This window comes from Polyodon spathula, chromosome 14, assembly GCF_017654505.1.
Source record: "Polyodon spathula isolate WHYD16114869_AA chromosome 14, ASM1765450v1, whole genome shotgun sequence".
Taxonomy (NCBI): Eukaryota; Metazoa; Chordata; class Actinopteri; order Acipenseriformes; family Polyodontidae; genus Polyodon; species Polyodon spathula.
In genome coordinates this window covers 31933383-31950873 of record NC_054547.1, presented here as the reverse complement: position 1 = coordinate 31950873, position 17491 = coordinate 31933383, and the positions used below count along the sequence as shown (strand labels likewise).

The window sequence follows — 17491 nt, the reverse complement described above, 5'->3', positions numbered from 1 at the left end:
GATGCTTAATATGATTTAACATGTGATTTTAGCTGCCCCTGGATTTCGCCTGTGGAAATGTAAGTTCTAATGGATCTGTTGGAGGTCGCAGTTCATCCCTTGAAGTGCCAGAAGAAACGTCTGTAAAGTAAGGACACTGTGTGCTACTGCTCACTGACAGAGGTGTGGAAAAATAACAGCCTGTGGTGTATTTGGAGAGAACATGACAGAATTCTTTTGCACTCATTTTTAAGGGAAAGCTCAAGGTTGAACTCATGAAGCTCACCAATATATTTAAAATAGTTTAAATGGCTTTAAGTTGTTGACTTATTGACCTTATCTAAAAAGTTGATGGTCTCATTATTTGTATTATTTTTACCCAATGTCTAGTTTAAGTACACCTTTTTACTCTGTCAGTCATCAGCTGTCAAATATATTCATATGTACATGGGTGCGTGTTCAGATGACCAAGATATCTCTTTCAAGCAAAGATCTTTAAATTAAATTTACAGCAGAATACTGATAATTACCTGAGACCTATCAATGTTGTGGACACACATGTTTAAGAAATTCATTACGTTGCCTTTTTGTTTTCCAGGATTAAGGTCAACGTGACTGGTTCTCCTTTCCTGTGGAAAGTCACTGAAGCTGGATTTAAACAATGCTCTCTTACTGAGGGGAGAAGTGTTCCTCTCCTTCAGGGCTTAGATGGACTGGTTCTCTCAGAGGAGGTGTTACCACTGGGAAACAATTACTTTATTGGTAAGATGTGAGGGTCCTCTCATCAATCATATGGGGTGCATCAGGAACGATTAGCCTGCTAAGAGAGACATAGATATGAGCTTAGAGACTGTTTCTGTCTTCTATAGTACATACTGTAAGGCTTAAGGACATGATTGAAGATTTAGTCACTGGAGAAACAGGGGTGTAAAACTGAAACCCGTCAGCCATAATAATGTTAACTGGCTTACTGGTGTGTGTCTTATTTTGTGGATTAACTCAGAAACCCACAAACAAAAGCATAGCAACATATAAAATAAAAAAACATAAAATACAACAATAATATCAGCCTTTAGCTATTATCTTTTTATATACCCTGTAATTAAACAGGAGCAGAAAGTAACCCTATTTTCTCTTTTTCCCGCCTTTGTGACCTAAATAGTTTGTTGAACATTTTTTGTTTTACTGTGTACTGTCACTCTTATATGTAAGACACCAGGGTACTGCTTATGCTGAGAAATGCATTTTTGCACCGTAAAATAAAGAGCAAAACATTGTGTACAAATCATTCTTATCCTTAAGTGGCACTGACTTGATTAATTTTGAGGGGAAAGCCACAGATGCTCTAGTTGTTCTATTAAATACAACAACCATAGCATTTGTGGCATTCCCCCCTCAAAATTGTGGCATCCCCCCCTTAAATCTATTTAAACAAAAACAAAGTACAGAAACTTAGTGCTGTAACTTGAATATCTTCATGGGTGAAAGTGTTCTATGTGTAGAAATGCCAAAATGGGGGGTGGGTATATATTTTTTATCGTAGAAAGCTGGTAGGTGTTTTTGCAGGTATAGAATTCAAATGTCATTTGTGCACAGCTAATTTTATACAAGTTCTTCAGATTGAGGTGCTGTCCATCAGAAATAAAATGTAGTGTCAGGTTTCTCCACTACGACAATGTTGTTTGGTATAATTTTCTAACTCTTACTTCTCAAACAGCCGCAGAGACAGGTTTGGTAGCACACTCGGCAGAAACTTCTTTAGAATTTTGTGAACTTTTAGTATATTTTTCTCCTGTTGAACTCACTTGACTGAGACCATGGGCGTCTAACCCACAGAGCACATTGGAGGCAAACTATATTATGGCTTTACTTTTTTTGCTCAGTGTAAACCCTATTACTGTTATGGTTTTGCCTTCAAACGGTTTAAAATGTAAAAAAATAAATAAATAAAAATTTAAAGTATTTGCATTTGCTTCAGAATGAAGTCTTTTTTAATATAGTAAACCTGTGCTTTGGACATGGCAAGTATTTTGAACTGCCTTACTTGGGGAATAATTACCTTCAAAACAAAAGTACTTACTTGTCTTTATTTGTTTAACATTTTTCTTTAATAAACTACATGTGGGAATTCTGGGTGCAGCACTGCGCAGAGATTCCATTGGGTACTGGTTGGGCCATTTGGTGTCACTTGCATGTATTTGTAATTAATGTGTGCTCAGGAAGTACATGTTGAGCATTCTATGCTGAAAAACCTGCCCAATGTTGTAGACTTGAAATTACTAAAACTGTAACTTCACAACAGCAAGGTTTGCTTGGTTTCTTAGAGCTTAATTGTATAAATAAATAAATAAATACAAATAAATACATGTGCCTCACTACACTTGGCAGTTAGTCCATCAGATTCCCCCCCCCCACCTGCTTTTTAACAAAGTTAGGTGTCTGGTTGTGGCACAATTATATTGCTTCTGACAATTATTAAAACACTGAATTGTTGTACCGTTTTTAGAATGAAACACTTACCAAAACTGACTTGGTCCAGAGCTTATCTGTACTTGAAGAGAGTATAATTTAGTTAACTCCTTACATTAGGTCTTTGAAAATAGTCCTTCAAAAAGTCCTTGAACTATATATCAGAACTGTGTGAACCCAGTATTTACAGCATATGATTGAGCTAAACAGAGATTGCATATGATTTCTGCAGCTGAGGTTTTATAAAATTAATATTATGTGAACTGAGCATAAATGTAAAACGTTTGATCAGTAACATTTCAAAAACTGTTTGTTAACTAGCCTCAAGTTTGATTTATCAGGGTGATCCATCTGGTAAAATGACAAGTTGTATATGAAGTAATTTCTGAATTTCTTTTTCTACAAAGTCCAAATCTTGCTTCTGAAAAAGTGGTCCAGAATGGTTCAGAATGCATCTGAAACGTGTACAACCCCAGAGCTTCTGGGGGCCCATGTGGAGCCCCTGACAAAAGACTGATTTTGCCCTAGGAGTTTCAGTCAAAAGGATCATTGGCCACTTTCATCCATGTATCTCTAAAAACTGTATAGGTCGGTGAGCATCCCTGCTCCTAAGTATTTTGCTTAATATAGTGCATGTGGAATTCATTCGATTGATGCGCCAGGGTGCTCCATCTATATGGCATATCTTCTGCTTTTGTGTGTGTATGAAACAATGATCAATGGGCCTGCTAAGAACAGCTGCTAAAATTAGGCAGCCTGATACTCTCATGTGAAATAGGCTAAGTCCTGCACCTGCTTATTCACTATGCCATGCAAACCCAATAAGTCATTTTAGTTACAGCTAGAACATCCTTTATCCTCCCCATGCTCCTGCCCTTACCAAGGTGAGACTCGCCGTGACTGTGCTGTGAGTCTGTTGTTCTGATTTTGGTAGGCTGCCAAAAAACTCCTTACAAAATAACCCTAGCGTTTCTATTGTATAGAAAAAGAGTGTTTCTTATTAAGCGGTTGCTATGGATTTCTGCTGTGTTCCCATTCAATTTAGAACTCCCAAAACCAAAGGCTCTATATTGGTTCTCTGAGACAAAGTGTCAAGTGCAAAAACACATGGCCAAAATCTGTCCGTTTTTAAGGAAAGCAGTAATACTGCTATTTTATTTAATAATAAATGTCTGTATAACAGTTTTTAAAACATACTGTCCAAAATATTAGTAATATTATCTGCAGCAGTCTTTTAAGTCCTACAATTGTTTTGTAACATTTATTTTGTTCTTTAAGGGAAGGTTATATTGACCCAGTTCATAAGAGTCTTGTTATTTTTGTGTTGGAGCTTGGTTGCTGGGTATCTGAATTCAGAACTCTCTGTGTGAAATTGCTTTAAAGACATTATAAAGGCTTAGAGCTCTTGAAAGGCAAGCAGGTTAAACTCAATTATGTACAGTGTCTTCATGCTCTGCATTTTTATTTTTGTTATTTCTTACTTCGCATTAAAAAGAAGGAAGGCAATCGTAACTGCAAATTTCAATTGAATAATATGCATTATAAATTGTAAAACATTAAGATATTTTTCATGTAACATAATCTAATAATATATATATATATATATATATATATATATATATATATATATATATTATATATATATATATATATATATATATATATATATGATAACAACATTACTTAATACTATTAAGTACTTATTAAAACTTATTATTTTGATAATAACAGGCTATTTATTCCTGTTGTTATGTCTCAAAGAGAGAAAAAAAAAAATCTTCTTGGTACAATGATTTATCATGCTTTTCAAGCAGATGTAAGCTGTGGATTTCTATACTATCAAAATACAAGTTTGACTAATAATGAACATTTTGGGAAACGCAGCATGACTGAGGTATGCATGCTTGAGTAAGCATTTGCTTATATAGCATGTTGTCAGGAGTTATTTCTGTGCATATATGATATGTAGACAGGAGCCTGAGGCTTTATATCTGGGTCTTGAGATGCAAGTTTTATGTCCAGAAATGTATTCTTTTGTTTATTGAAATATTCAGTATTTGCTACTACCCAACCATAGTTAATATTACAGTAGGCGCATAAATCCAATATTAAATATGATAGGCTAATTGTAAAATAATTAAAGTATGTTGTAAAACATTGTGTGTGTTTTTAATAAGCAGCTTTAGTAAATGTATATTCTCTATGAGAGAAGCATCACATTCAGGAAGAGGATTCGTTTTCTAGGCTACAGTATGTTTGTTCATATGAAATGACATTCAAATGACTGACCTATATATAAAATGTTTTTATAGAGTTTTTATTTTGCTTGATATGTTGAGCACTATAGCAAATCTTGATTAATTACTTGTGGTTTTTCAAGAACCACCATTTTTTTTCATTTTTTTTTTACAACTGAATATAACAAATTCTAGTCCCTACTCCCCATACTTTCACAAGATTGACCATATTTAAGACCAGTTTAAGTGTATTTACTTCTCTAGAGAAGAGTGCCATTCATACCTCCAGCATTAATATTGCATGCATTCTCAGATGCATAGTTTATTGAAGTGGTCTTACAGACTCGGCTGTGTTGTTCAATACTTTATCTTTCTCTTTCAGTGTTTGTGAACGATTCATCTAAACCAGTTTGGACTCTGCGTCTGAATGTCAGTGTTAAGGTCAGCAATTGTGTGGAGCCTGGGAGTAATTTTAATGACCCCGAATGCTCTGGGAAAGGAATGTGCACCACAGAATCTGAGAAAGTAAGTGGACCGTCATTTGATATGTTGGCAGCGTGAAAACTATAAAGACCCAATTCAATTAACAATATAGCTGAAAAATAGCATTTGTGGAAATGTAAGTGTGAATTCAATCCAATACAAAATTGCTCTGTGTTTGCTCAAACCCCCTAGTATTTTTTTACCTGGACATTCAAAAGTATACACCAATTCTACCTGCTGGGCATTTAACACATTACAGACCGCTAGATTAAAGAAGAGAACACACCTTTGCAACACAGGGCTGTGAAAACATAACATGGTCACTGCACTGTTCTCTTGATTATATCTAGGGCTTCTGATATTGGTTTTAACCGATAAAACACCCCGATACAAAATAAATGAAATCGATGGATAACCAATAAACACCGGAAAACACCTGAAAAACTGTGGAAATGGTTAATCAATTCACATTGACTTTACTCTTTTTTCACCCTTGCAAGATTTTAAATTAGATTACAGTCAGGATGGAGGCTTGTTTGCAGGATTTAAAGCTGTATTACAGTTAAGATAATTTAGTTATGGAGGATTTAAAACAGAATGGTGGCGAAATGTACAAAAAGGTGCCTATACACAAAAACCCCAGAAGAATGTACCCGTGACCAGAGGGATTTCGTTGTGGAAGACAGCAAAGGATAGATGGTACAATTTAAGTGTGCAAGTACTGGTGAGTTACTGCTATACATATTTTGACAGAAAAAAAAATGCTCAAGCATTTTGAAAAGTAACCAAAAACACTAACTTCATACAGTATGTCATAAATGAAAGCCCTGAAAACAAAACGATTTACATAAAACTTGAAAAATAGCTCAAAATAAGCACTGAAAAATAAAATTAATAAAACCCGAAAAACAGAAGCCCTAATTATATCCAGAACTAACCATTAACATCTGCATGCTCACCACCTGCTGGACACATACATACATAACAGCTCTCTAAAAAAGAATACAAAAAGAAACAGGATAGCAACACAGATTGGACAGGCTGATCCTAAATTAGGATTAGTAGTGGATAGTATTTCACTACCATATCCTGATATTTTTCAATCGAATTTAATACTTGTACCAGCTGCTGTCACTTTCACATTTACAGCAATGAATTATAAATATTTGGGCAAAAAAGTGGAAAACAAATATATTCTTTTTGCAATAAGAGTAAGTTATTACAGCACAAGAAGTGAAAGAATATATACTCAAAACTGCCTGCAGTGAGAATATTAATCTACTGGACCTCCTGGATTTGCTTTATTACTAGGTTTCCAAATATAAAAATGGAGGTTTGCAGGAACACAGAATACTGAAAAGACTTGGATACCAAAAAACATAATTTATTACCTGAAATATCTTTATACAGTGAATTTAATCACATGTCCTCATTTCCATTGCACTACAACTTTTAAATGTTACATGATAGATTAGTCTTATAATTAGCTGTGTGAAATAGTTACTGTATGTACTAATGTATACATTTCAAACCACTGTCATTAAATGATATGTAGAGCTGGAAAGAAACACACTTCTTCATGACAGTGTTTTGATGAAAGGTCTTTGTCAGTGTTCTTTGTAAAGATGAGTTAAACATGTATTAAGCCAACGTGCAAGGATTAGATTTACAGGATCATGTATATTACTGCATTCTTTTGTTTTTGTCATATTATTACATACCATGCATCTAACCCAACAAAAATGCCTATTCTGGGTCAATTTCTGAAGTGAGGTGGTTTGAAAACCATGAGCAAACCATGGTTTATTTGAATTTCCTACTATGACATGGAGCAGAGGCCTGCATGCAGCAATACATTTGCTCAAACTCACATCTGTAGAGACAGGACTGCCAGGTTCACCAATCTACTCTGCTTACAGATTAATTAATTAGTCCACTTCATTGGTTGTGTTCTTTCACATCGTTTGTACAAATTTGTTTATTGCCTGTACTAATACATCTGGTTAGCAATAAACTTTGTTTCTAACCATATCCTCAGAAACCATTAGTTTATATTATGCTGGTGTGAAAAAAAGAACAACATTTGAATATCTGGGCTGTTAGATGCAACAACACAAGGATATTGTAAATGTATATACATATGTGAACAATTCAATTCCTTTATACTATTTTACCACAAATGGCATTTTATTTATAGAGGTGTAGATAAAAAATAGACAATAGATTGCATCTTTTTTAAATCAAGTGTATTCCCCACATTGCACATGTAACACTTTTTGGAATTATTGTAATGTTATTTTACCCTCTCAGACAACCTTCTACTGTGAGTGCAGCCAAGGATTCACTGGTATCTTCTGTGAAGAATTTGACGCCTGCAGTGAGAACCCCTGTGAGAACAATGGCACCTGCACAGATGTGAGACAAGGCGATGATGGGAAAAACGTCATCTGTGCCTGCCAAGCTGGTAGGCCACTGAACCTAGCCATGTGCTACAGAAAGTGTTCTTTTCATTAAACTGTAATCTAACCCACATCTAACTCATTTTCTTTAAATCATATCCAAAATTTTCACAGCAAATGCGGCAAAAGACAACCTATTTTGTGTAAACACACCACAAGTGTTGTCCTTAATCAAAGCTGCTTTTCTTCATCAAACAATATTCTGAGTTATTTAACCTAAGGCTTTTAAAATGTGAGTATAATGGCTAAATTCCAAATGGGCACACTATGCAAATACAAGCCATTGCTGCAGAAATGGATAATCCTTACAATTTGCACTAAGATATGGCAATTATTGGTCATGTGACGCTGCTTAACTTGTTGTTAGCTGTACTGTAGAACTGAAATGTCATATAAAATAAAAATCTATTCATGCCTCTTGGAGAATAGACATAAAGGGCAGGCTTTTCCCTGGGGATGCTGAAAGCAAGGACATCGCTTCCGCTGCAAATATAGACACACAACTGGGAATGTTTCATCTTAGCTAGCAAGTACATACTGTGCCATTCAAAATAATAACATACACTGTTTGGTGTTTGCTGTTTTCATAGGAATATAAAAAATTGTATATTTTGATAAAAACGTCGGCTAATGATCTGACATTGTCTTACTCCGGTCTAAACTGGGAAGATGTAGACCGGTCAAGGATTCTGTAACTGTCACGGTCATGTAACATGCTTAAAAAAAAAAAAAAAAAAAAAAAAAAAAACTCTTGAGTCTGCAACAGTCCACAGTGATTATTAACGATGACGCAGGACTCAGGACTGCAGATTAGTCACTGATGCAATGTTACCAAAAGACTAGAGTTAACAATTAACAGAAGCAGTTGACAGACTTCCCAAATGAACTTGAAGTAATAGAGTGTTTTCATAATCATACTCAAAGGACACCCACCAATCCAAAATGGAACAGGTTTCTTAACAAGTGGCCTTTTCATCCCACAAACGATGTATGATTTGACCTTGAATACAAATGCAGACGCTACCACAAGTACCCTTTACGAGACTGGATGCCTAAACGTAGATGAACAATGCCTTGCACTTTGGAGATTAGACAATAGTATCATAAGTACAATTTACTGCCACTGATAAAACAGCTACTCAAGTTTACAATAATTGTGTGTTACTTTTAACAATGTACAGCTGACTTAAATACATTGTTAATATATAAATTCATGAGGGAACATTTTTGAAACCATTTTCTGTGAAAACTATTTTGTGATTAATTATGGTAGGGGTAGGTGGGACCACAAATCCCAGTCAAAAAAAAGCTTAAGTAGTTAACTTTTGAATTTTAAAGCAAAGCCAGCTCAGAAACACATTTTACAAATATATCCGCTATAAATTTCTCAGGCATACTAAAACGCATGCTCAAAACCTTTATACCATGTAGCTTGAAGAATAAATTATAGATGTTGGACCCAGCCCAATGGAAAATGTTTTTTTACTGTCTTCTAATTATTCTGATCAAATTCGTTCCTTTAAAGCAGCCTTTTCTGATAAATGTCAGCTGTTAATGTTGTTTTTCTGGTGAATGTAAAGTACATGTTTGATGACACTTCTTTGAGGACAAGGCTGTAGGAGCCTTTCCACTTTGTGTTTAAAGAGCTGTGTTGTTTAATTCAATGTCATGATGCTTCCAGTGAAGCCTAGTAAAACTGTCTTCATAATAACTCACGCAGCTTATGTTATGGCAAAAGAACCAAGATGAATGCTATGGCACTTGGTGCCTCAGACTTTTACTTTAATTCATTCTTTCATCTTTCATCAACGTGGACATCTATTTACAGCTGGCTTCTAGCTTTTGCAACTCAGTTTTAAGCAAGTTATCCAAGTCCATGTCTGAGGATCAGATGCAGATCTGTTTGTAATACTGGAATTTAATTGTCTAAGACATCATGTGATCATTTACTGTACTGACCTGGAAGCATCTAGTAATCAAAAACAATTACTTTCTCAAGTCTCGCCCCAGAACGTTAGCTCTTGGTTCAGATTTGTTTGGAAAAGCTCAAAATCACTATAGGCTATGCAGTGCAGAATGCCAGTTTTTGTTATAGATGACAAAATGATTCCGAAACAAAGTTATGAATGCTCAGCTGTCTGTAGATACCTCTGACAAATGTCTTTTGCAGAGGAGCCAGCAAAGTAGAACATTTCACAGACAGCGTTCTAATACATCAGTGACCTTTTCAATTTCATCTACAGAAGCAGTTTTTTTTAATATGCATTCACAGGTCTTGTTCCTCCATGATGCATTATCCTGTGAGGATGTGCAAGACCACTATCGTCATGGATTTTGTTCTCGTAACCAGGAGGGTACTGGGATATATTATCCCAACTTCCTTGTAAGGAAAAATATAACATTTCAGCTCCCTTGAGCGTGCTGTTACTCCTTGACTACTGTAACCTGTGTTTTTATAATTTTTGAATACCGAAGGTGGCACAGATGTCATTGTCCATCAAAGCAACAGTACGAAGGTCACTCTTGAAATCAGGAAGTAAAGGATGTGTTCAGTAACCTCTGTTAAGAAAAGGGAACAAGAATAAAAAAAGGCTAAAATGTGCACAAGAACACAGAAATTGGACTATGCAACAATGGTCAAAGGTGCTTTGAAATGTTGATGGATGGACAACGACACCTGTGCCTTCTACCAGTTCTGTTATTAATTCAACGCTTGTCTGCTTTCTATTCTTTAAGGATATTATCTTTAAGTATTGCTCATCCTTATTGGACATCTTTTTGGGTATTCCGGTCCTGGGTTTGTTAATTACAGATGATGTTTCTCTGTACTTGTTGATTATGCTTTAGATAACACACCTTGAAAATCAAGTGATAAGGTCTATTTCACTCTTTATGAAAGTCAAGGTTGTTATAATAGTAGAAAACACTAGTGGAGGCTTTGAGTAAATTGTTGATGCTCATAGTGCATCAGAGTAGAAAAATGCAACATGTCTAAGACTTTTGCGTGGCAGTGTACACATTTGTACTTATGTGACCAGATATTGGCAGTCTGGACCATTGGGTTGATGTGGATAAAATTATCTTAATACATATAATAATTTTATCTTTTAATACAATAAAATAAAGTCTGATACTGGCAATTCCAATAAAATCCTGAATAATATTGCAGAAATCTTTTCACTTATTGAACAGAAGGTGCAGTAGACCATTGAAAAGCTCAAGTCACAATTGAAATTGATGATAGCTGCATTTGGGAACAGTTTTAAATGAAAACTGTCTAGGCTTTACCATAACAGCACAGAACTATGTGTGTGAACTATGCATCAGTTGCAAGGAGGTTAAGTGACTTGCTTAGGGTCACACAATGAGTCAGTGGCTGAGGTGGGATTTGAACCAGGGGGACCTCCTGGTTACAAGCCCATTTCTTTAACTACTGGTGTGTGTGTGTGTGTGTGTGTGTGTGTGTGTGTGTGTGTGTGTGTGTGTGTGTGTGTGTGTGTGTGTGTGTGTGTGTGTGTGTGTGTGTGTGTGTGTGTGTGTGTGTGTGTGTGTGTGTGTGTGTGTGTGTGTGTGTGTGTGTGTGTGTGTGTGTGTGTGTGTGTGTGTGTGTGTGTGGTTTATTTATTTATTTATTTTACAATATTGTCTTACTTATTAAATATGCTTTTACAGGCTACACAGGTGAGCAATGCGAGTCTGTAATAGACCATTGCCTATCACAACCCTGTAGAAATGGAGGCATCTGCTTCAACAATCTCCCTGGATACAGCTGCCACTGCCCAGAAGGTAGGTAGAAATGACAATATTTACCTTGTTTACTCTTGATGGCCTTCTGAACAGTCATAACATATTCATCCATTTCTAGGGACTAAATTACCCGCTAGTGCAGCTAATGCTGCATACTGCTGAATTCACCTCTGTTTGCCATTCAGTATAAGCAGAGCATAATGTGCCAGCTTATATGCAGAAGCACGAACAAAATGGTTTTGATGGTTCTTTTATATAGCAGTATTATTATTCCTCCTGGAAATATAGGGGAAGGGCACACATATATACGCAAAAGGATGCTCATCCAGCAAGAATGTTAGTTTGCATGCTGTAAATGTAACACTTGCTGAGCTATTGTAAGGTCTATCCTGGGAACCTTGATATTAGGAAAAGCCAGAGCTACAAGTGTATGTACATTTCAAAGTCCTCATTTTCTAAAAATCAACGACGACTACAAAAATAAGCCTACCATAAATAAATAATACAGAACAGTCTCATAATCTATTTGTCTAACTCAAACTGCCTCTATCAGTTAATTAACCTGCATGAGAGAGATTGATCAGGTGAATTGAAGGTCTCATTTTCGAAAGCAATTCCAGTTTTACAATTTTAGTATAGGTGCTATATATTTTATAAGCCCATACTGTAGCAAGAATTCATCTAGGATTATTGTCATTACTGCCTTATTTGGAGTTGTGCAGTGACTAAAAAGTCTTATTCCCTGGATGCTACTCTCGCCTGTCTCCTGTTTGAAATGCATCCAGATACAGCCATTGTTCTAGATCTAGTGTGGAGTATGCTTGGAGTATGCTTGTAAATATTGTCAAATAACACAACACATACTGTGTGTTTCAACATTTATTTATACATGCACATATACAGGTAGATGACAGTTATGTAATTTACAAAACAGCATAATAAAACACATTATCATTGGCATTATAGTGCCAAAATTCATCTGTCCCATGCATGTGTAGTGAGCCATATTTTCCCACCAACAAAAATCATATTATGAGCAATCAGTACAGTCCCATCCAAGTAAGTCAATATGATTGTCCATTATCTTTATTGCAAGTGGCAATTGCATTTGATGAACATTAGTATTTTGAACCTGGAGTCACTCCTTAAACACTGATCTGGCCTAAAGGTCCTGCCAGCAATACTGAACACTCTCTTGACTGTGGCTGAGGTGGCTGGCACACTGAGGTACCTGGCAGCTAGCTTTGCCAATGCAGGGAACTGGGGCTTGTGGCTCTTCCAGAATGCAAGGGGGTCAGATCCTTCTGGGAGGCAGGAGACAGACAGGTAGTCTGTTACCTCAGTGGAAGCAGAAAATGGCATGGGGGCCGACAAGAAAGAGAACAATTTGCTTCTCTTTGCAGGTTGGGAAGGTTGTGGAGCAAACCTGGCACACTCCTGCTGGAAAGAGCTGTGGCTCAGTAGCTGCTCTGGGCACTACGCAGCCTTGAAGCAGGGGTCAACTAGAGCTGCCAACTTGTAAAGAGAGAGATCTGTTCATAGGGGGAGAGGTGCTTCTCTAGGGATGCCTTCAAGGCAGTCACTAGCTGGACATTGCGTTTTGCATTAAAGTTGCTCAGGAAGGTCCTTAGTCCAATAATGCTGGAAATGACATAGCTGGCAGAAGCAACGTTGGAACCCTGGATGAGGAGAGTGGCATCCTCCAAGGGTTCCAGAATAGACACAAGTTCATTGAGGTATTGGATCTGCTTGAGTTCATCTTGGTCAGTATGAGGAAATGCAATGTGGCTTTAGACCTTGGTAGGCACATGTTTGTAGCAGCAGTGGTCCCTCTGTGTAATTTGACATATGTCTTTACTTGCGATGGGGAACGGCAGCTTTTATAATAGGTTTTGTGATTAATTCATGATGGTTGATGTGGTTCTCAAACAAGGAGAATGCTATATACACATGTTAATTGATCAATTCAGAACAGGCCACTTTAACAATTGAGGTGAACAGAGCTAAACAGTGAGGAGTTAACACACTCAATTACATCTGGACAACTGCTGTGTTAATGGCAACAGGCATAATTGATTATTGGTAAACAGCTGATGAGGACAGGGGTTAACCTGCTGTAGATTCCGGATATTAATTAGGCTTTCATTACATTTTGTTTCCATATATATTTAACTTTATTACAACTATTGCATTAGTATTTCATTATTTTCAAATATCATTTGATTTCTGCAAAAGTTACTGAAATGTTTTCAGATAATATTTCTGAAAATTATATTTACTTATTTCCAGTTATTCTTTACATTTGTGTGGTGCTATTTCATTATGTCAACTATTTGAATGAGTTGATATTTTCAAATTGAATACAGAATATAACTATCTTTGACCGAGGTCTGAGGCCCACTACTCTGTATTTCAGCTTTTTGTCTTGTTAGCTATCCAATTATTTCTGGTCTGTCAGTTAACTCAACTTTACCTCACCCCTGTAAGGACCATGCAGGTGCCTGTCCAAGCATTTCCTGTTGAAAGGACAGAGAGAGAAACCTCCAAATGATTCTTAATATCAGTAGCCTGGCCTGTCCAGCAAGCTCATTTGCAACAGATGATCCTTTTAAAAATAATACACTAAGCAGAAATATTTTATTTCCCAACATGCATTTGCTAATGCAGTAGCAAGCTCCATCACCCAAAGTCTCTTGAAATACTAAGATATCAGCTGTACCAATTTGCATAAACACACTAATTACCGATATAACCAATGTTAGGATTCTTCTTGTAGGAAAAAAAAAACAACATATCAGGTATGTTCCTTAGAGACTGATGTTTTGCATGAAAACCAACAGCTGTAACAGCCTTGCACCTGAAGATATGGGTGCAGTTTCTCCAATCCTTAATGTGCTGATGTGATGAGTTATTGAATCAGTTCTGTTCAGTTTTTACTGTAATGCAATCAGCCAGTGATTTCCTCTTAAAATATTGGACTGCTAATAATCAATCATTAATAATCAACAATTATAATTGATGAACTGAATATGCTTTTTATAATTCAAAAGCAAAAAAAAAAAAAAAAAAAAAAGTGAATCTTCACAAAAGCCTTGAAATAGAACTGAAAACAGGCCTGTGCAAAATTATTGTACAAAGTTTAATAGCATATGCATTGAGAAATTTTTAAAAAGGAAGAAACAACACTGACTCTTCACGAACGTCTACAAATGTAATGGTGAAAATGCATTTATAATATGCACGTGATGCTCCAAAAAGAGCACCAATGTCATTATAACATCACTGATTGTTATATTGGGATAGTTGATATCACTTCATATTACTCTTTTAAGATATATCTATTTTTTTAATTTGCTTGATTTAATACATACAGTATTATTTATAAAGTCAGCACGGTTTGTTTACCAGCTGATTTATCACATTTCTAGCACTATAGCACTGAAGTGGTATTTTATTACACTGTACTGAGTGAAACAGGATGGAGTCATTCTCACTGCAGATGATCTTAAGATAGTCCCCATATTACAAACTATTTTTAATGTGTCTGGCATTCTTAGTCGGTAGGTGTTAAAATCTGACACAAGCAACACAGTCAGCGTTAGAAGTGGGAAATGGGGTTAGCAAATATTTCACTGGTTTGATGTGTGGTGAGTACAGGAAATTCAATCCTGTGAATCCTGCAGTATTACAATCTAGTAACACTACCATAGCAGTTATATAATGTGTTGTTTTAGCCAGCATGCTCCCTGACATGTGTTTATGGTTGGACTGGCTGATTTCATGATTTTGGTCACACGATCAAATTGATCATCCTGTTTGTCAAACAGTTTTAGCTGGCCTTTATTGGAAGTAGTGTATACCATATCTTAACCAGCTATTAATAAGAAATGTACAGCGTTTGTTCAAATTCATAAGCTAGTTGTTAACAGGTAATAAACATAACAGAAAGTCCTGTGTAAAATGAAGCGTGTCCATGATTCTGACTGTGTCTGGTCTGGTGTTTGTTTCAGGATATCGGGGCTCAGTGTGTGAGGAGAAGATAGATCCCTGTGCTTCGTCTCCCTGCCAGAACAATGGGAGCTGTTACTCTAATGGGCTGACATACAGCTGCAGTTGTAGCCCTTGGTACACAGGGCCTACCTGCGCTCAGCTCATTGACTTCTGTGCTCTGAACCCCTGTGCCCATGGAATCTGCCGCAGTGTTGGAACCAGTTACAAATGCCTGTGTATTCCAGGTATGAACTTCACACCATCTGGATCCTAGTATCCCCTTCTATAACATGGAACTCTGTAATGGGTTCTTTGTATGGAGCAACTGTAGTTCTATAAATACAGTATATACATATGCATTCTACTGATAGCATTTTGTATGTACAGTACACCAATATATAGCACCATATATTTCAATATATAACTACAAACAAAGCAATACACAGGTAAACATATATCTATATGTTAGAAAATGTAATCCAGGATTACCTCAACATTGGGGACTGTGATTACTGACTGCTACATTCACTTAATAAAATCTGATTTTTTTCCAGCAGTTGAAACATGACAAGGTCAAATAAATAAAGCACAAACAACAATCTAGAATGGTAAAGAACACAGCAGTTGGATTGGTAAGAAATTAAATGAAGATGAATGTTGATGATACCTTTGGGATTTCTTCGTAAACAAAACCCTGTTATTGTGTAAATCTCAAACAGCTAGGCCAGGTTAATTGTGTTTGCCTTCAGGAGGAGCAGATGGGTAAGCTTGAGCCTTAAGTCCCTTTTCAGAAGAAGGGTGTTAGCCCACATTAAGGTATTCAACAGGATAAAAGGATCTAAATCCTAGTGAATCCCGCTGTTGAACAAGTGATGTTTACTCAAGACTTTTTGCAGGTATCAGACAAGTACAAAAAAAAACAACCTTTGTGGGATTTTTTTCAAGGTACATTTCCGTTTAACACGCACATTGGAATGACTCCTTTCTCGTACAAATATTTAGTTTATGGTGGCTGTAATTTATCATTTGGGAGCTATTTATATCAATCAGCTAATAAATATACATACATACATGCGTATATTTAAAAGTGTGCTTTCTTAAGATGTTCTTACAAAACTGTTTTCTTTCTTTTTCCACAGCTTCAGCAGGACATTTCTTAATGCTGTTTACATTTATTTTCCTGTGTGCACTCATTATGTGGGGGCACGTGTGTGAAAATGAGATCAGAGTCTAAACACACGTCATACCACACATTAAAGACTATCAAACAGTGTATGTAATAGCCTAGCACTATTCATATTAAATGGGGAAAACATTCATATATTAATTTTTTGCTTAGGAAAGTAAAATAACTTGCATGTTTGTGTCACCATTAAGTTAAAGGCAGTTAAAGTAACTTTTGAAATTTAAACTTACAGTATTGTAAAAAGGTTTTTGGTCAGTAGGCAGTGTTACTAAAAACAGGGATGATGTAATTCAGAGTCACTGAAAAAGTCAAACAAACAATAACCTGAGACAGATACATTTTATTATACAAGAGATTTTTCTATTTAATTACATCATTCAGTATCACAGAAGACCATAGCCCACGCTATCATTTAAATCAGACTTTTACAAATAACTAACAATTACTTTTTAGAATTTCTCCCCGAGGCAAAAACATCCTACAATTCCAAAACAAAGCATCATCATCTTAAAACCTTCTCCGGAAACATGAAAAAGTGGTCTGATACATTCTTATTTGGTGTTGAAGAGAGAGAGAGCTCTTCGGGTTACATTTACTCTGTGCACTGACCTTTTTGCTTTTCCAAAATAAACTTTTATTCCAATTTAGCAAAATGATACAAGGTAAAATTCAGTGCCTCTGTGATAGTGTGACTAAAACCAGTAGGGATGTACAGTGGAAGAGTGCCTTCTAGGCTCGCACCCCTTGAATCTGCTGCTGTGTTTCATTAAATCACATTGCGTTTAATGGCTTCCAATTACAGATGGAAGAGCTATGCAGTTACACCCTCATCTCCAACCTCCCCGCTGTCGTAACCTTTCGTGACCCCTAGTGTACTTCCTCCAGACACTAAATGTCAGATTTTGTTTCATCTCAGTTCCCCCAACATAGCAACTGCACAG

At 36.3% G+C, this 17491-nt stretch overlaps 1 protein-coding gene across 1 annotated transcript in view; it reads left to right on the top strand.

The window, feature by feature from the left end:
* The window catches only part of dner (delta/notch-like EGF repeat containing), a 52231-nt gene that overhangs the window by 27185 nt on the left and 7555 nt on the right, over positions 1–17491 (top strand). The window contains exons 3-8 of the mRNA XM_041269575.1: positions 33–127; positions 578–741; positions 5068–5210; positions 7479–7632; positions 11300–11413; positions 15385–15609. Of these exons, the coding sequence (XP_041125509.1) occupies positions 33–127; positions 578–741; positions 5068–5210; positions 7479–7632; positions 11300–11413; positions 15385–15609 (895 nt within the window). The remainder of the gene's footprint in view (positions 1–32; positions 128–577; positions 742–5067; positions 5211–7478; positions 7633–11299; positions 11414–15384; positions 15610–17491) is intronic.